Source organism: Trachurus trachurus (genome assembly GCF_905171665.1).
Source record: "Trachurus trachurus genome assembly, chromosome: 8".
NCBI classification, from domain to species: domain Eukaryota; kingdom Metazoa; phylum Chordata; class Actinopteri; order Carangiformes; family Carangidae; genus Trachurus; species Trachurus trachurus.
Genome location: NC_139905.1, coordinates 16793991 through 16813315, shown reverse-complemented (window position 1 = coordinate 16813315; position 19325 = coordinate 16793991). Strand labels below are relative to the sequence as shown.

General features: G+C 41.2%; 1 protein-coding gene across 3 annotated transcripts in view; it reads right to left on the bottom strand.

Annotated features, from left to right (window-relative positions):
- Positions 1–4554: 4554 nt before the first annotated feature.
- cyth3b (cytohesin 3b) overlaps positions 4555–19325 on the bottom strand; it is a gene marked incomplete at its 5' end in the record, with an annotated part of 35284 nt that continues 20513 nt past the window's right edge. For 2 of the 3 annotated variants that reach the window (XM_083977987.1, XM_083977988.1), the window contains 12 exons: positions 4555–4672; positions 6811–6965; positions 7111–7182; positions 8035–8111; positions 11021–11132; positions 11703–11851; positions 13217–13329; positions 14097–14177; positions 14508–14626; positions 14759–14825; positions 15584–15648; positions 16126–16208. In XM_083977987.1, coding sequence (XP_083834113.1) covers positions 4600–4672; positions 6811–6965; positions 7111–7182; positions 8035–8111; positions 11021–11132; positions 11703–11851; positions 13217–13329; positions 14097–14177; positions 14508–14626; positions 14759–14825; positions 15584–15648; positions 16126–16208 — 1166 coding nt within the window. In that variant the 3' untranslated portion in view covers positions 4555–4599. Of the gene's footprint in view, positions 4673–6810; positions 6966–7110; positions 7183–8034; positions 8112–11020; positions 11133–11702; positions 11852–13216; positions 13330–14096; positions 14178–14507; positions 14627–14758; positions 14826–15583; positions 15649–16125; positions 16209–16325; positions 16393–19325 lie in introns of those variants that run through there. The other variant, XM_083977986.1, reaches the window with a different exon arrangement.

Genomic DNA, 19325 nt, shown 5'->3' with positions numbered 1-19325 from the left:
GGGGTCGGCCATCACATCACACGCCACCTAAAGGTTGATAAGAGTCCTGGAAATGGTCAAAAAGACAAAGATACAAATTAGATATCATTTGTGAGTTTGTTTTTCATTGAGGAAAATATCTGCAGTTCTGTGGCCTACAAGGACTTGGAGAAAAGTCCGTCTGAGCTGGTTGGTTTTTTATAGGGTCAAAGATGATTATTGGGCTTTTGCTGTTGTAGTAGAGTCTAAATCTTCTATAGTCAGAGGAACAGTCCATGGTTTTAGAAAAAAAAATCAATACAAGGTGTCTGTGTTTTTTCTTTCTGAGATGGTCTCAAAAAGTTGAAATTCGAAAAAGAAGGTATAAGTGGATTTTCAATGAACTTAGAAAGCAGAAAATATTTTACATTTTGTTTTATTTGTATCCGTGCATTTTTCCTTCCAGTGCCTCATAATTGTTTATTTTTGAGAATATCTTTCTTTTCTCATTTTGCAGTGTTTCAGTGCTCGCTATGCTTTACCACATTGTTGGTTAGGCACTTACTGTAATCTTGGGAGTATTGATGGATCGTGTCACACCGGAAAAATAAGGGATGCTTGATACATTGGTCGCCAGTAACCAAGAAAGTTCACCTGTTGTCCCAGTTTTTAGCAACACATCCCATAATGTGGAGCACGACGGTGGAATAGAGATGCCACTTGAAACCCTAAGTATAAATGTGGATTATTTTTGGCTCTATTTTTGTGAAAAGAGTGACGTGGTGCAGATACAGTGAAATAAGTCCTGTTTAGTGATGTGCTGAACATCTTGGCCAGGCTGGCCTTGTTGTTTCAAATATTAAAATACGTCACTGACAAGAAAAGATACTGTATCTGTTGAGTTGAGGTCACTTTATTTTCTTTGTGTAAGCTCCTTTGTGTAATTTTATTGTGACACTGATCCAGGAGTCATCTGCAGTAAGAATAACCACTGCAGTGCCATAATTAATGGAAATTAGAACTTAAAATTTGACATCTGTATCCCTGGAATTTCATATTGGTAAGACTTTTAACATACGACTATAATGACAGCCTCTCTTCAGTCTTCTTTGAGGCCATCAAACTTTAGATTTTTTTCAGGTGATGATACACTTACCCACTGGGAGGCAGTATTTGTTTTGTTTTGTCTTTTATTGCATTTTCTCTCCATAAATCACAGTCAGAAGGGTTTCTCAGTGATCCACAGCTATAGTTTATACTTTGCTAGTCTATTTGACACAGACCTAAGATGTACATGTGCATTTAAATATATTCAGTTGATTCAGTGATGTGCTGAGTTAGTCTTGTATTTATTTTTTATTTTCTAATAAACTGTATTTATCTCAAACATGTCTGTCAGTTTGCAGTATCTTGTGTTATTCTGAAACAGATCCTATGTGTAAGCGTAACAGTGTAAACACATTTAATTCTTACTTTTCATTTTGGTAGCAGTGTACTGTTAATTAATTCTTACCATTATGACTTTTGCAGTCCAGACCAGTAGAGGGCGCTCTCTCCTGTGTCATTCTGCTCCACGTCTTCTCTCACAGTCCGATTTCTCCACATGTTTTCCTTCAACCTTTTCTGTTCTACTTCATATGCTGTTATTTTTTTCTCCCACACATCCAACCAGGTGGAATTACAAACTAAGTGTCTGTGTGATGAATGACAAAATCAGACGTATTCAAAAAGCCTCTGACAGATTCTGTATTATTCATTAATGATAGCCAATTACTTATGCAAATATGTGGAGACCAGCATCAATAATGAATGCACGATACATCTTCTGTGAGCTTTATGTATACTTTATGTAGATACACGTAATGTACAACGTGACCAATAGCTTTTACAGAGAATATAAAAGTTAATGTAACTATAAGCCCACACAGGGCTGTAGAAGATAATATTCTGCCCTGACCACAAGGCTTTCATTTCATTTTACAATCACATAGAAAACTACTGGTGTTTATACTATTTTGACATCCTCATCATCATCATTGTCCTCATTATCATCACTGATATTACTTCACTAGAATCATCATTATTCAATTCAAACATCATTTTCACTATAATCATTATTTTCATCATCATTAATACAACCATCTTTCTCACGAATCAGTCATGACTTTTTACAGTATCACAGTTAGATGAATATTCTCAATATTATTATTACTATATCATTATTATATATTTGCTTATGATTATGTTTAAGGCTTTTGAAAAGAAGACCCCAAACTTCAGCTGATGCAAATTTCGGCTCAAGCAATGTAACACAGAGTGTGCATACTACAACAAAGAGACCAGAAACCTATACATTATATATACATACATAACTTAAGCATACATTGTTAAACATTTACAGGTAGTACTAAACCATTTCACAAATGAAAATAAATACAAAATGATAGGTGGTTATTATATAGTTTTTTTTTAAGAGTAACACAAAAGCAAGCAAGTATCTTTAGGGATTACAAACCAAATGCAAACAGGATCACTACATTACATCGACCTTCACTGACATAGGCCATAGACAAGAAAGAAAGAAGTAGAAGAAAAAAAAGCTTAATCGGACTGGTACCCTCTGGGGCCATTGCACAGCCATAAATAAAACTTACAGATTAGTGATTTAAAGTTATAATCCTCAAGATTTACATAGGATCAATCCCATTTTTGATACTATGTATGCTTGGCATTATTTATGCTTGGAATCTGAAGTAACCATCAGAAACAGTTTTCACTGTTTGTGGCAGAGTTTGGCGTTCCCACTGGATATAAATTGCCCTCACAAACTTTGCAAAAAAGATATGCGGAAAACAATACATTTTGTAATCCATTATTAGTGTTGTTGACATTGCACCACCTCTTACAAATATTCGCTCATTTGCAAGTATTGAGGCCCAAGTGACAGGCAAAGTTGAAGGTCAGAGTTCATCTTTGTTCACCCACACCAAGAAACGGTGTGGGTGGCGTTATTATTTCAGCGTGTCTTTTCAGTATATACTCTCATCCATGAGACTATTTTGTTGAAAAAGCAATGTGACTGTATCTTTAGAATTTCTTAATTTCATATCTCTATTAAGTTGCTGCAAATATAAATCCAACATTTCCTCCTGCTGCTGCTTCACATTAAAAGCATTCAACTGGCAGAACATGAGGCTTTTTATTGTGACGCACAATATGTGTTGTCACAGGTTACTGCTGACAGTGATTGGTCACCAAAAAATGCATCAACAAAATAATAACAATAATAATAATGATAATTTTTCTGTCTGCATTGCCTGTATTATGGAACGACAAGGATCTGCCACAGTGCGATTACTGTAGATGAAGAGCTGCAGGGGACTTTTCAATAATAACAAGGTAACCAACTCCAGTCACTCATGCTGTGTGGAATAGCACCCGAGCCACAAGCAGCATGAAATCAGATCAGGCTTGTTTGTTAAAATGTGAGTTTGGTTGGCTGCACGGTTATCAGATAAAGCAGTTTGCTGCTCCGTTGTGTTTCTGACAAAGTTGATGTTCAGTAAGCGTGCAGCCAAATCAACCAGGGCCCGTATCTTAAGGATTATAGCTTCAAACTCCAAAAAGTAAGTTTCATCCCAGGCCTCGACAAAAGCACCTTAACTACATAACTAAAATATAAAAGTATGCACATTTTCAAAATTCTCTGCTCCACACAAATAAATGAAATCAGTCCAGCTGACTCAAGACTGTAATGCTTAGTTTGGAACCTAAATGTAAGCCAGCGCTGTTTTCTGAGGTTACTCTGAGCAGGGCTTCAGCCATGGCACCTGGAGAGAAGAATTCAGCACCAGAGTGAGATGATAACATGGTTCAGGTGAGGTTGTATACTGCACTGTGTACTGCACTGCTTTATCCACCATCCGTCCACCTTCCACCACACGTCTCCTCTCTGTCCGTCTCTTACTCCTGTCCCCAATTATTTCTATTCACTCTTACACATCAACAGCCTTGACCCGTTTATCTGACCACACATCTGAACTCTGATTGTGAATTACTATAACTTTTTCATAAAGCACAGTGGAGGGAACTCTTCTATCTTGTATGCACCCACACTGCAGAGGCGGTGTGCACAGATAGCATGCACACTGCTCTACACACACACACGCACACACACGCACACACAAACACAAATATATTGGTCTATAATAACCCACATGCATGCATGCATGCATGTGCACCTGAAACCTGGCAGTTGTGCTTTAGGGAGACCGAGAAAGATGTTGTGACGATGAGAGGGGGAGGTAGGGGGTGTGTGTGTGTGAGATGGAGGAGAGACACACTGATTGGTTGGTTGTTCACGTGCTGCTCCGTTCCAGAATTAAGTCCATACATCTGAGTTTCCCGGAGCTCTGCTGTCCCCTCTGTAGTGTGTCATGTCTCCCCAACAAGTGCACAGACTTGTGGACAAGTCCAGGGGAGATTTGTCTCCGGGGGGGTTGAAGTCTTTTCTGAGGGTGTCAGTCACTTTTGTGTTGAACCAGCTTTGTAGTACTTGGTTTATGTGTTCATGAACTGAAGGAGAAAGGATGGGATGGGGGTGGGGGGCAGGGGGCTGGGGATCGAGAAGATTGTCCCTCTTCACTTCTTGTTAGCGATGCGTCTCTTCCTGGTGGCCAACATGTCGTAGAAGGGGTCTCTGCTAATGCTGGCCCTGGAGAAGGAGCCAATCAAAGGACAGCAATTAAATTAATAATAATGCCACATGAGAGGAGGGTCTCCAGCATCTTTGATATGGAAATGTAGGCACATTTATATGAACCCCTGCCTTAACTAGATCAAAAAAAAAGAAAAAAGTTTGTGCAATGACCTAGTTTGGTTTCCATGGTTTCTGGAGAGGAACAACCCCCCCACCCCTCCACGCACCATCACCACAAGTTTTTTCGTGGTACTCTGGTTTGTTGGGACCTCTTGCCGATTCCCTCCTCCATAACTGTGCCAAATATATAGTTAAAACGTACAATCGCACATTCCCCCTCCCGCTATTCTGCAGGTTTCTGGGTCTGAAGGAAGGCGAACAATGGCGCTCAAGATTATTGACTCTTCTGTGTTCTCCTGCTCCAGTTTCTCTCAGAGCGTTGGAAAGGCAGCGTACAATGAGAGCGAGTGACTCAGGAAGCCATTTGGGCTCCACTGAGGAGCCCAGTTTCACGGCTGCTAAATCCTGTTAGCACCAGCACAAAGCAAGAAGAGGCTCAACCCCCCACTGCGGATATCTCTTATTCCCTTTACAACGGCACGCGCTGAAGAATGAGTCTGTATACGATGACTATCCCCGTCTTTCATTCTACTTATTGTCATTGACAACAACCCAATTTCATGAAACAAAAACTCCAGTGTAGAGTGATCGAATCCTGCCAAGGCTGCCATGACTAATATGATATAACATTTGCCTCCATTTCTGTCCTCAGAAATATGAGAAATCCTGGGAAATGAAAATATTAAAGCATCTACTCTTTTTTTTTCTTAAACTGCTGTATGAATTCATTCATTCATAGAAAAGAGCACATTTTCTACATTGACCTAGTTGGTCAAGCAATATCTGGGTCTGTGTGTTTCTCACTCAAGTTAAGCAGATAGAGCAGTTCTTCTATGATCACATCTCCTTTAGAAGAGGGGGAAAATCATCATTTCCATAAAAAGCCTTTTATCTCCCCAGACCCCCGGTCCTTTTGGACCCCTCTGGTGAAGCGCAAGCTGCATGCAGCTTGTTAGCCTCTGTGGCTGCGGATGCATCATCCCAGTTTGGAGCTGCCTCTCCTGGATAGGTTTGCTGGGTTTACTGGCTTAACCCCGGGGTGCTATAAGGAATGACTAATCCCACATCATTTCCCAAGTGAATACTCTTTGAGAGTATGGAGAGAAGGGGAGGAGGGAACAGTGCTCTATATTACAGTATACAAGTGCACTGATCTGCTGAGCCAACTGTCTTTGACATTGCACCATCTTCTGCCGAGCACAGAGCAGAGCACCCAGCATTTAGGTCACCAACACCAAGTTATTGTTACTGCGAGAGCTACAAGCCTGATGGAAAAACACATTTCTGTTGTCTGTTTTGCTGTAAATGGAATATTTCATTGGCGTCTTCGTTATTGATTTTGGTGTGTTCAAAACCCAAATCAACCCATCAGTGTATTTTTTTGTCTCTTCTTCAGTCTTGATCTTACATGCCACAGACAAGATGGACAAGACATTGGTCCCACTCAAGCATAAATGTCTGCAGTTCATATTTCAACATGATAACCAGTGTTGGGTACCAGCTTTCACATGAAGTCAAGCACCCACTTCAAGAAAGTGCACCATGCATATTCTTTTTTTAAGGCTTAATTTAAGAACCTTCAAGGGGATTGTTAGATTTTGGGAAATAGGATTACTCGCCTTCTTGCCATGAGTTAGATGAGAGGATCGATACAACAGCCACCACAGTAACCCTGACTCAAAAACGGCATCTCTAATCAACACATTTTACTCTGTCCTATTTGTTTATCACCCCAAAAAAACTCAAGTTTAAAAACAACAGATTGTGGCCCCACTGGCCCCCACCCAGACTGTTGAACTACATGATACTTTATTATTATTATTATTATTATTATACTACAAATCGACTAATAACATCACAGAAACCTGAATATATCTCCATTGTTCAGATTTAGGTACAAAAGTAACATTTTAGGTGTTGGTCTTGGACTATAATGCTGAAAAGATTGATACCACCACAGCATGTATCAGTGTGGTAGCTTCATTTAGGATAAAAACTGTGGGAGTCTTGCGCCATTATGATGGATTACTTACTTGATGGATTTGATCCACTCTTCCTTCTCCTCCGGCGTGGGAGCTGATATCCTGTATACCACATGGTTGCCCTCAACAACACGCCCGTCTGCCTCCGTTTTGCAGGCTTTGATCACCTGGCCCTTATGATTGGGGTTGTAGAGCTCAAAACAGTTCTAGAGAAGGGACAAAGGACAGGGCGATCAATGATGTGCAGCTGTCTGATAATTAGACAACATAATTAGTCAACATGTAACAAGCTCAGTAACCGAGGGGGGAAAAGATACTCGACATGTGATCTGAAAGTGAAGCGACACTCACAGGTTTCCTGGGCTCCTCCACCTCCCTGATGCTGAGATTCTCCAGTGGGATGATCCCACGGGGCTCTTTGTCCTAAAGGAGAGAGGGATGAGAAAGAGAAACATGAGAAGCAAAAAACAAAACAAAACAACCAACTTAACCTGCGGAAAACAACAGAGAAAATGTAGATATACTGAAGAAATAGGCGAGGGCAGGAAAGGGAAGAAAAAGAAAAATGAGACTATTATTAAAGAATTGCACAAGATGAAGATGAGGAGAGAAGAAAGAAGAAAAAGAGGATAAAATCCAGTGTGACATGTTTTTCTAGCATGGAAACCAATCCCCCCCCCCACCTCCTCCTCCCCCTTGCTCCCCTGCTAACAGAGCAGATAATGTTTGTGCGGAGCAGTGAGACTAGAGGACGGGACATAATGATAGTGTCCTCAAGGATAATACCAGGGTATGGAGAGGACAGTGCTGATGAAGCAGCTATAGCAGGGACATGGAGACACTGATAAAAATCGACAAGGACGCATAAATAAACGTACTCCTACAGTGAGAGGCACAGATGGACAAACACAAGCACACGTGGAACCTCATCTTAAAAAGATGAATGGATATTTGGGGACCACCCAGGTCTTGTGGAGGTGACAGAGAAGCTCCACTATGTGGGAACAAATAGAGACTATGTCGCAGCAAGTTTGTATATGTCCTAATGGTCTGTGTTGTGCATTTTCTGGACAGTGTAAATACAAGGAATGCATAAGACCTACCTCAGTCTTGAGATCTACAGTACTGTTAACATACTGTTTTGTATAGCAACCCCAACATCATAAATGTCATCCAAACCGGATTCAGATTCAGAAAACATTCACTCCATGCAGCCGATTCACTTGCAGAGAGGCGCTTCATCGGACAAATGATCATCTTGGTAGAGACACTCACTGTTGTGTATTCGAAGTAGTAGAGGCAGTTGTCTGTCAGAATGAACCACCTTCTTTTCCAGGTTTTCACTCGGCCCCCTGACAGGAAGAGAGAGAGGAGAAAGGAAGTGACACAGAGGCCACAGTGACAGACTAGCTGTCTCCCATCAGGAAAAACAGCAGGGATGTGACACTCATTAATGGCACTGGCCCATATCCACTGTTTTTTTTTTACTCTTGTGGAAATTATAATGATATCATATAGTGGTACTATATGAATATTTGCTGCCAAGTCAGAAGCCCTTTCTTCAGAGAAATGACCCAATGAAAAAAAAAACTGTGGCTGCGTTTTACATTATTGATTCTAGACATTTCTAAGTCAGTTTGTTGCTGTAATTCAATTTCCTGTGTAATAAAGGCTGCTTGTCATCAACCACATGATAACCTCATGCGACAATTACACGCATCCATAAATACTTAATGGTCAATGAAGCACATGCCATTAAAAGGTCAATAAGTATGTTTGTCCCATTTTAAGTTTATGACAATTCGAGTCCGACACTGACAATATAGTATACTAGGTATACATATTTAGATCATCTGGTAAAGTTTAGGTGTAGCTTTATGTTTACTCTAAAAACCCATATGAGATGCCTCTGGATTGTTTTCTATAATAAAAAAAGTTCACCTTTTCTAAATACATGAGATTTTTTTTACCATATGAGGTTCTCAGATCATTTGTTGTTGGGCCACGCTGCATATTTTGGTTTCACGCACTCAAAAAATAAAAATAATTTTACTCTGACTTTCTGAAAAATGCAGATGCAGCAGTTAGAAGAAAACTGAAGCAAACCAAGTATGTGATTAAAATCACCACTATCCCTCGCAACTTTGAGCTTAGTTAAATGATGACTCACACAACTGATAAATTATTACTGACTGTGCCTATTCATTTTTAAAGGCAACAGGATAAAACCTCATTGGCTCCCAGGAGAAGGGAGCAAACGACTCTTGATATGAACCTAACGTGGCACCAAAAGCACCCCTGAAGAAACACATGCACACACACATAAGCACAAAAACTAATAACACATACACACTCTCCAAACCCCCGCAGCAAGTTCACCACCTCACGTGTTAACTTGTGCAAACTACATCCAAAAAAAGCAAAGACAGAGCAAGCGCAAATGTCCGACACGTTGGTTTTGAAGCAGGATTGAGCCTCTGGCAGTGACTGCAGAGTCTCATGTCGGAGGAAAACACCACTTGCTTCAGATGATGTGAAGCGGGGACACTGAGGAAGCTCTCCTGGTGGGAGACGTGTGTGTGTGGTGCGTGCAAACTGGCTATGAGTAAAGCAAAGTTAAAATGCATACACAAGCAAATGCATAATCAAAAAATGAAGATGTGCACAACAGCATGCCAGAAATTCCTGATGATTTCCCAGATACGTGTTTGTGTGTGCGCATATGTGTGTGTGTTTTGACCTAACACTCCTGATTATCTCTATACTAAGCATCCCTTAAGGTCACAATATTTTTTTTTACTGCAGCATTTCCTTCCTGTTTTTGTGGCGCCTCACATCAGACTATATGGGCCACACATAATTACAAAAGCTCAAGAGTTTCCTTACGTTTCAATAGACTCTGGCTATTGAATTAGCGTGGCCAAATTTCCGCTCAACATAGAGAGAGATATGCTAAAAAAGGCATTTATTCCTTCACATCCTCCAGGGTTTATTTTTAGAGAGTCAAATTAGAAATATTATAGTGAGAACTGGTGCGGGAAATGGCTCCAGGGAGGAACCGTACTAAAATGTAATCATGTTAGGTCTGTGAGCCACAATGGGGCTATTTGCATTCGTACTCATGGAGTTTGATGAGACTACAGAGACGTTACACAGAGTTGGAGGAATGTGCAGGTCAAAGCCAGGTGTGTGCTCATGACGTTTGTGTGTGTGTGTGTGTGTAATAAACTAAGTCACCTCCTGTCAGTTTGCCCTTTAACCTTTGACAAACAATATCCACTATACCGCACTGTTTTATGTGAAATAATAAATCAACCTAAAACTGAAAACTAAATAATTAAAAGCACTCCAAATAGGACGTAAAGTGAAAAGGTGATAAGATGCTGTCTTGGTATGTGAGCACTGTTGGAGCAGCATGAAAAAATGTCTTTTATGTGGTGTGAACTGCGGGGCTGTGGAGCAAAGTCCAAATCAAAAACACATGTAAACAAGCAAAAACATGTGGCAAAATAGAGTAAAACAAGAGCATTAACTGTATTACCTCACTGGGAAAGCACACACTAAAGACCTCTGGCATACACACACACAACTCGTGTTCCTTCCAAAACTACATTACATTACAGTCAAATGTTTTTTAACAAGTCTGGGACCAGATGCGTAAACAATGCGTGTGCACAAAATCACACATACGCTATTTCTTATTGGACTTCACATAAATGTCAAACATATGTTTGAGTAAAATCACAAACACGGTTGCAATGCTGTCATGTAGTGTGTCCACTAAAGGACAGAGAAGTTTATATTTCAACTGGATAATCAGAACCTAATTCAGTAACAGGGTATCAAAAAGTTATTTCTAAAATATTTATAATCTGTATATAAAAAAAAAAACTCTAACATGTGGATATCAGCCAGTGTTGGCTCACTTATGTCTCATGATTGTATGGTGAGAATGTGTCTCTCGTACGTATAGACGATGCATTCATATGGTTTGCGAGTGCCAAGCCTTACACATACTATGTCCATTTATCCTTCATCTAGACCTGCTTATCATTAGCAGTGATTTGAGGCACACAATGCGTGACACAGCACAAGTGACCACGTTCCTCAGCCTCCATCCTGCAACTGAACCCCTCGCTCTGCTGTGAGGATAAAGCCACAGTTGTAGAGGGGGGGAAAAATGCAACAGCAACCAAATAAAGTCATGCAGTATTTCTTGCATTCCCTTGTCTGGGGGGAATGTGCAGAGACGCACACTAACCTAATTTGAGCAGCCAGCCTTCTCTGTCTGGGTTGAAGAACGTGTGCGTCAGGTCATTCCCATCATCCTCTGGGATCTTAAAGGGTTCGCTCTTGATGCTGTCATATAGATTCTGCAGGAAGAGGTGGGAGAAACAATGTTAAAAGGAGAAGAGATTTGGTTCACATTAACACAACTCCAGGTGAGCGCACACATCTTCCTTCAAATATCCAACCCAGCCTTCAGATTAACGGTGCATTAAACACGACATTGACAGATTCTATTTCAGTGTCAGGAAAGTGAGAGACAATGATTCACACCTCAACAACTCCGGGAGCTGGGAGAAACTTTAACACTTTAACTGTCTCTTTTCTTTTTTTAATTTAAATTATGCCAATGGCAGACTGGTGCAGATGTGAGAGCATCAACTTGTTTTTATATCTTTTTCTTGGAGAGATCACAAAACACCATTAAGATCTGTGTCAAACCTCATTCTGCTGAGCTGCTACGTCTCAATCAGTGAGGCGTGAAAACTTCAGATCTCTCATTTGTGTCGTAAAATGATGAAGACAGACGTACTTTACACTTTAAATTGTCAAAGTTGCACCGGCATATATTTTACCAACACAATGTCTCTAACCCCACACTGCATCAAATACACTGGTCAAACGGCCAACAACCTGAAAAAAGTCAAAGCTCTCACCCTGAGTAGCTCCTCTGGGAGGTCGCCCCCCTCGTTGATCCCCCTGTTCATGGAGATGAAGCGCTCCACGGGGGGCTTGTCTCTGACGTTGGGATTGTGCAGGCTGGTGTTCAGCATGATGATGGCAAATGATAGGACGTAGCAAGTGTCTGTGGAGGTAATTACATAGAGTGTAACTGAGAAAAGAAGACACAGCAGCACAGACCCCCTGTCTGTGTTTGGGTAAAAACATTTTTCTTGCTTGGGAGTTTATGGATTTGTGCAGGAATCATTACAATTATTGATCTCTTTGTGTTATATATTCATGAATAATTATAAGGTTCTAAGATCTCTTCCTCCAATCTGAATGAAATCTGAAAAGATGTTATTTTAAAACCAGCAGAGGCCGTGCAGTGGTGCTCAGCTCATTTGTTATATTGGTATTGGTATAACAGCATAAATGATTTGTGATAAATTTGACAGCAATCCATCAATAGATTTTCTTACCAACAAATTCCCGTCTCAGTCTAATAAAAAACAGAATTTAATCAACAAAAAGACCTATTTCTCTCTCTCTCTCTCTCACACACACGCACACACACAGAGCACACTTCAAGGCCGTGTTGCATTGAAGCCAAAGTGTCCCTGCAGTCAAGAATACACACACACACACACACACACACACACACACACACACACACACACACACACACACACACACACACACACACACACACACACACACACACACACACACACACACACACACACACACACACACACACACACACACACACACACACACACACACACACACACACACACACACACACACACACACACACACACACACACACACACACACACACACACACACACACACACACATACATCCATGATCCACTGCTCCTGTGACTCCACATCATAACTCCTAGGAACCATCCTCCACCTCATCCATCCTCACTCTAACTGCCCCGGTCAACATCTTCCTCCGTGCTGTAATTTACGGCCCAGAGCAGACCAGTTCTGAGAGATGACCAATAACTAAGTCTGGGTGTGTCTCCACTGCGCCACATCAATATTCATGACCTGAGCTGTCACCTGTGTCCTCAAAGCTCCCTCGGTTAACACAGGAGCAGCAGACAATGTACGACGGGCCCGAGACTGCTGCACTAACCGCTATTGACCGACCGGTGATCAATTTCATTACCACTGCTGGAGACACGAATACTGATTACAGCCGTGATTAGTGGGCAAGCTACAAACTACTATGAAAGTGTCTTTGTAGCCAGACCGTGTTCATATTCTCCTGTGCTGTGGCCACATGCTAAAAGATTTATACAGCCCAAACAGGTCCAGCTGTCTACTGAGGGAAGACAGACAGTCAGAGGCATTGATCTGGGGCTGGGCTGGTCTGGTCTGGCCCATGTCGTCAGTCCTGGACTGTCTAGCTCAGACTGACTCATATATCTGCTGCAGAGCATTTGCGTGTATGTATGTGTGTGTGTGTGTGTGTGTGTGTGTGTGTGTAGTACCTGTGGACTGGAAGACGCCGGGATTGCATTGGCAGTACCTGGAGGCAAACGCCTCCATCATACGATCAATCTTCTGGGCTTCGCCAGGAAGTCTGAAGCTCCACAGAAATTGCCTGTAAGAGCAGAAAGAGAGGATGACATGAAATATTGATGCAAATGTTTATACCAGCATATGGATATTCAATATAAATTGCACACCCTTCTACATGCCTCCAATGCAACACATGAAGCTAGTCTTTAGAGTTTAACAGTAAACTCTTCTGAGCAAATAAACAGTTATGACGGATAAAGGCTGGAGCATTTCTTCATTTAAGTGCAGCACAGAGTTGTTTGCCAGGCTGTTTCTTTCATGCTTGTACAGATATTTTCTATAACACTTAACATATTTTTTCTGTTCCATTTCGGATGTGTGTTAGATGTTAGCTGAAGTCCTGCATCTTTGGACAGATTGCTGAGATTCACGAGGTGTGTACATTGGCTTTTCTACGAGTCTCTGTAATCTGTAGTTACCCATAACACCCCTCTCTGTGTAGACTCGCAAAGACGTTCATGTGTTTCTTCTATTACGGCCTTTGTTGGGTTCAGACTATTGGATCGATTTTTGACACAATGCAATGTGATGTCATCTGTCACTTCAATGTGCAAACACGTCCAAGCCAGGCCAATATTTCTTCTGGATTAGGTTGTAATATCCAAATTCAGTGTTGCTCCACTGTTTGCCTGACAACTCCCAAGACAGACAAATACTGAAACCATGACAACTCTCCAGTCATATTTTAGTACCTGATGAGCATTAAAACTCATACTTTCTCTGCTCAAACTGGATGTGCGGGTGCGTGTTTTGTCTTTGCAACAGTGCACTCTTTGGTTGTCAACTCACCTTAAGGCTTGTACAAGGTTGAGGTCTGCAAACTCGTGGAGCTCCACAAACGCCTGGAGGACCTTGATGTTGAAGTCATCTCTAGAGGAGAGGAAGGACACATGTCACACCTTTAACTATCAACACTTATTTCCAAACAGAGACACACTGCAGGGAACGCTCGTGTTTTGCGGGGTCAGGTTGGTGAATCCTGCGGTCATGTCAGAGACAGCCACTGCGATGCAGCATGAAATCCCTGTTGTTTTAACCGCCCCATCCTACAACAACGCTCCCGCTCAGTTCTTTAACAGGCACCGTCGGCCATCGCTCCTCTGTTCAATAAATCCAGACTACCGATTTCCTTGGACATACCCTGCAGATCTGACCAAGAGTCAGAGAGAGGAAAAACAGAGGGAAAACTGGGGAGCTCACCGTTCTCCTAAGTAGTCCCCGATGACTGTTTTGTTGAGCCCTTCGCCTTTGTAGAGGAACTGTGCAATGTCCTCTGGGGTGTGCTGGAGAAGATCATTCTCCAAAAGAAACTGGATCCCCTATTTAAAGCAAGAAAAGGAGTACACATTTAGACTTCAGTTACCTGTCTGTTTACACAGTTTAAAACTTCCATTCAAGAAGCCCTGTCCAATTATTATGAGGTAATTCAACAGCACAAATTTTGGCCTGACCTTTTTAGGGTCCATGTTGAACTTTTTCCTCCCCATGGCGATCTGTTTGTTTCTTTGTGTGGTTTTGCTGTAGTAAAAGAAACCAAACAAACACAGGAACATCCATCACATGACAGTTAAGGGTGTGGTGTAGTAGCAGGGCTGCTGTTTGTTCAGTAGGTCAGTGTGTGATGGGTTCGCCCAGGATGTGGAAGGACTTTGTTTATTTACTTTGTTTGTACAGTGGAATTAAACTGTAAAAATACATGATACGTGATCATGTGATCATCATCATCATCATTTTTAGTCCTTCATATTGGAGGAATAATCACCCTTTAAAGTTACTCTTCTTCAAAGCTTAATTTATTCGTGACCCACAGATAAATCTCCAGCGATGTGTGTCTTTATATCCTTCCTATGCTTCCTATATGTCCAAAAATAGACCACATCACACACAGACACACACACACCTCACTCCATCTCATCAACCAATCAAACGAAAGCCTCTGAATACAGACTGTTTGGATAATGTTTAGTCGAGGGACTGCCCTCCTTCACTCTTCAAACAAAAGAGGATTAACACACACACACACGCACACACACATCACTATGACAGGTGCGAGGATCACCGCAGAAGCAACTATATCATCGGATTAAGAATGAGCTAGACCTGGAATGGTTAGTCAATTCATTGATTTGTCAATCAACAAAAAGTCTATAAACATACATTTTGATTATTCATTTATTATTCAAGTCATGCTGCCATGGGAATTTTTATTGAGCACCACTTTATTGACTTAATGATCAATAAAATCATTTAAAAAATATAAAACAATTCATCCTCACCTCTCCCCCACACAGGTCAGCTGCTCAATCTCAGTCATTACCTCTGCAATCTCAAACTTCAGCCGCTGCAGAGAGGAAAGCAACTCAAATGACTCATTCACTCACTCCATATACTAGAATGTGTGTTTTATTGCTGCTAATAAAAAGACTGACAGGGGAGGACAACATGGATCCAGCTGCTGCTCCAAAGAAACAAGTAAATACTGTCCAATATGACCGTTACATAACATTTAATAGAAAAGAGCATCCTGATGATTAGAGTTACTACAGGACTGGTTGATGTGGTTACCATCAATATAATAAGATCACAGTCATCGCCTTTCTGTCTTTATTAGACAATGTGCAGTTGGGAGGATACAGGAAACCTCTGATAGAAGTTTATAGGATCTTTTATTACAACATGCCTAAATAAATCACACATAAAACAAGGAAATTTGACACTAACTTGTTATATTGGTTTAAACTAATTTAGAACCAGCCCTATTTACCATAACTTTGTGCTGCTGGAACAAATAAAACATAATTCATGGACTGTTACTCACTTCAATATCATCCAGAAGCTCTTTTTTCCTGCGTCGTATGTTCGACAGCTCATCTCTTTCCTCCAAAGAGAGGTCCTCAGGTACTGGAAAATACAGAGAGAAGAGAAAATGAAAGAGCATGTGTGAGGGAGCGAGAGAGAGAGGGAGAGAGAGAAAGAGAAAGAAGGGCAGGTTTGCGAGGATGGATTAAATTAATTCACCTTCCGACCACCCAGTCAGAGTCACAGGGATTAAGGTTGACAGTGCATACCTGCTCAATGAATCCATCCCAAAGACATTATTCATGACCTAAATTAATAGACTGACAGACAGAAGTGCCATTTCATTTGAAACCTTGGATTAAATACACTACATTGCAAAGATACTGACTGGGAATCAGCAGGCCCCTGGAGTTCAAAATTTCAAGTTGTATTTGTGGCTTTTTATTTAACACCCTGTGCATATCAGATTTAACCTGTCAAATGGCAGTTGACTACTGGGGAGAATATGGTCGAATGAACAACAGTGCTTACGGGGTGAACGGCTGCAGGAAAAAACATGAAATATCTGGTTCTTTAGTCGCTAAATGTTCCACTATGTTCACCGCCTTTAACTGTGTGAGTCTGTGTGGTGCTGAGCAGGGAGTGCAATAATGGCTTTTTAGAGCATTTCTCGAAGGCTAGATGAGGTGAGAGTAAACCAAAAAGCTCCGTAAAGCTGAGTGCAGGCACAGATTAAGATGATAGTTCTCCCTTCACATTGTCAAATTGTTATCGCCCAAAATCGTTTTTCATTTATGTGTAGTGTGTACATGTAGGTATGAACATACTCTAGTGCCAGTAGAAGAGTGAAAGAAAGAACGGTTCAAGGCCCCATCTTTATACACTACCTCTGTAGAGTATGTAGTCCTAATGCACAATACATCACTACTGGCACAACAGCTATAAGATTCAGTTTTTGGTAATATGGATGGAACTGTATTCATTAGATAACAGCAGTAAGAACTTAATTATTTTCTGTCTTTCTGTTAAAATGAGGAAAGACGGTGACTAACCAGGACCTCAGGGTTAAAGCATATGTTGATAAAATTGAAATAACCCTTATGACAGTGGTCTTCCTGGCAGAATAATTGAATTGAAAAGGATTAGATTGTGCAGGTGTCCCTAATAAAGTGGCCACTGTGTGTGAGATGCAGAATATACAGCAGGTGGTAGAACACAAAAGCCACATATGAGGAAGACGTTTCTCATGAGAAATTTCTTTCAAACCAAATTAAAAACCACAGAAACTTCCCTGTTGAAAAGCAGATGACTTCCATAAAGAACATCCTGTGCGTTGTAACACAAACACACACACACACACACACACACACACACACACACAGAGACCACTGAGCATCTGGCGAGGCCTACCCCCTCAAATATTGGCTTTCTGATACTCAACTCTCGTCGAGCCCTCATTTCGGGTAATTAACGCTGCGGAGAGTGCGGCACATCACGCAACACACATGTTTTACTGCATGAGCTCACAAGCACTGTATGCACAGGTGAGTACACACTATACACTGCATGCGTATAACACTGTGTACATACAGAATTTACACTTCACACACATGACATCTATTTTATTCTTCCCAGAGGGTCCCCAGAGCCACCTACTTATCCTTCATTTACCCGTGCCACGTCAAGCTCTCCCCCCAGACCCCTCGGAGGACCTCCCCCTCTTTCCTCCACACATCAGAAAACGGCAATCCATTTGAGAGCGAGCTGACAGGAAGTAGGTCATTTTCACATAGAGCTATACCAGATTGTGCTTCTCCTACGCTGTCTCTCTCTCTCACACACATACACATGAACACACTCCCCCTCTATCTCTCTCTCTTTGTCCGCCTCCACCCCAGTGCTTGAAGTGGGGGTGAGAGCAGAATCAAATCCCCCAACTGAATCATACCGCTAAGCAGCTTTGCAATTCAGACTCTTTTTTTTTTCCTCCCCTTGACTGTAAATAACGGAAACAGAAAAGTAAAGTTATTTCCTCTCCTCTTTATCTATCTGCTGTATCTTTCTCTCACACTCCCTGAATCAATCCCTCTTCCCCGTCTTGCACTGTAAGACAAAGTGACAGAAGCAGCATGGACCATTAGGTTATTACTTTCTGAGGGCGCAGAGCTCATGTTATCACAGCCAGTCAAGAGAGCAGGGATACAGATAGGAGTAGATGGCTTTTTTAACTGTGTGAGAGAGATGAGCTTCAAATCTAAACAAAAGAAGACTAACACTAAGAAGACTAAGACTAAAAAGACAAAATAAAGAAGGGAGAGAAAGAGTTGCGTGAGAAAAAACCCATAAGAATGAAAACATGTTTATGAATAATAGAAATTATGAGCACCTTTTTATTTTTAAGTAACAAATGCTTCAAATATACAAACAAATTTAAGTCAATAAAAAATGACAAAGAAATCACACAATAAAAGCTTTTTTATATAAAAAGGTGAGATAAAGCCAGGGACTAACTAAGTCTTTTCTCCTCTGGCAGGTTGTCTAGGGCCCTGACCCAGTGTCCTGTGGTTTTTGTAGTAGACCTTGGAGTGGCTAGAAAAGCACTAAAGGAGTTCGGACTGCGGGAGGGGGGAGCTAGCCCAAGCCAGGACTCTAAGGTAATTAAAAGATTTTCTTTAAATCAATCCTAAAACAAATGAGCAGCCAATGTAAAGGGGTGATGTGAACACATTTTCTAAAGAGCCAAGCTGCAGCTTTTTGAACTAACTGTAGGCGGTGGATTGATTTCTGACTGCAACAGGTATACAGAGAGTCACAGTAGTCAAGGAGGGAGGAAATAAAAGCATGGATGAGTTTCTCTAGATAACACCCTAACCCTAACTTTTCTATTCACCATTGATGCAAACAACTTTCTCTACTTAGGGTTCAAAATCAAAACACAGGCTCTCGTCAAAGATCACGCCCAGATTTCTGGCTGAGGACTAACATCATTTGTTAATTTTAAATGATTTGAGTTCTTTTTGCAAAAGGACCAAGTAAAACGGCCGCAGACTTTGTATGATTTAACTAGTGATTTAACTAGTGACATCCAGGGTCCAAGACACTTGTCGAGGGGGGCACTTAGGTCTGATTGGGAGATAAAGCTGTGTCATCAGCAACACAATGAACTAGGACATTATATTTGCAGATAATGTCATTGAGAGAGAGAGTATATAAGTGGAA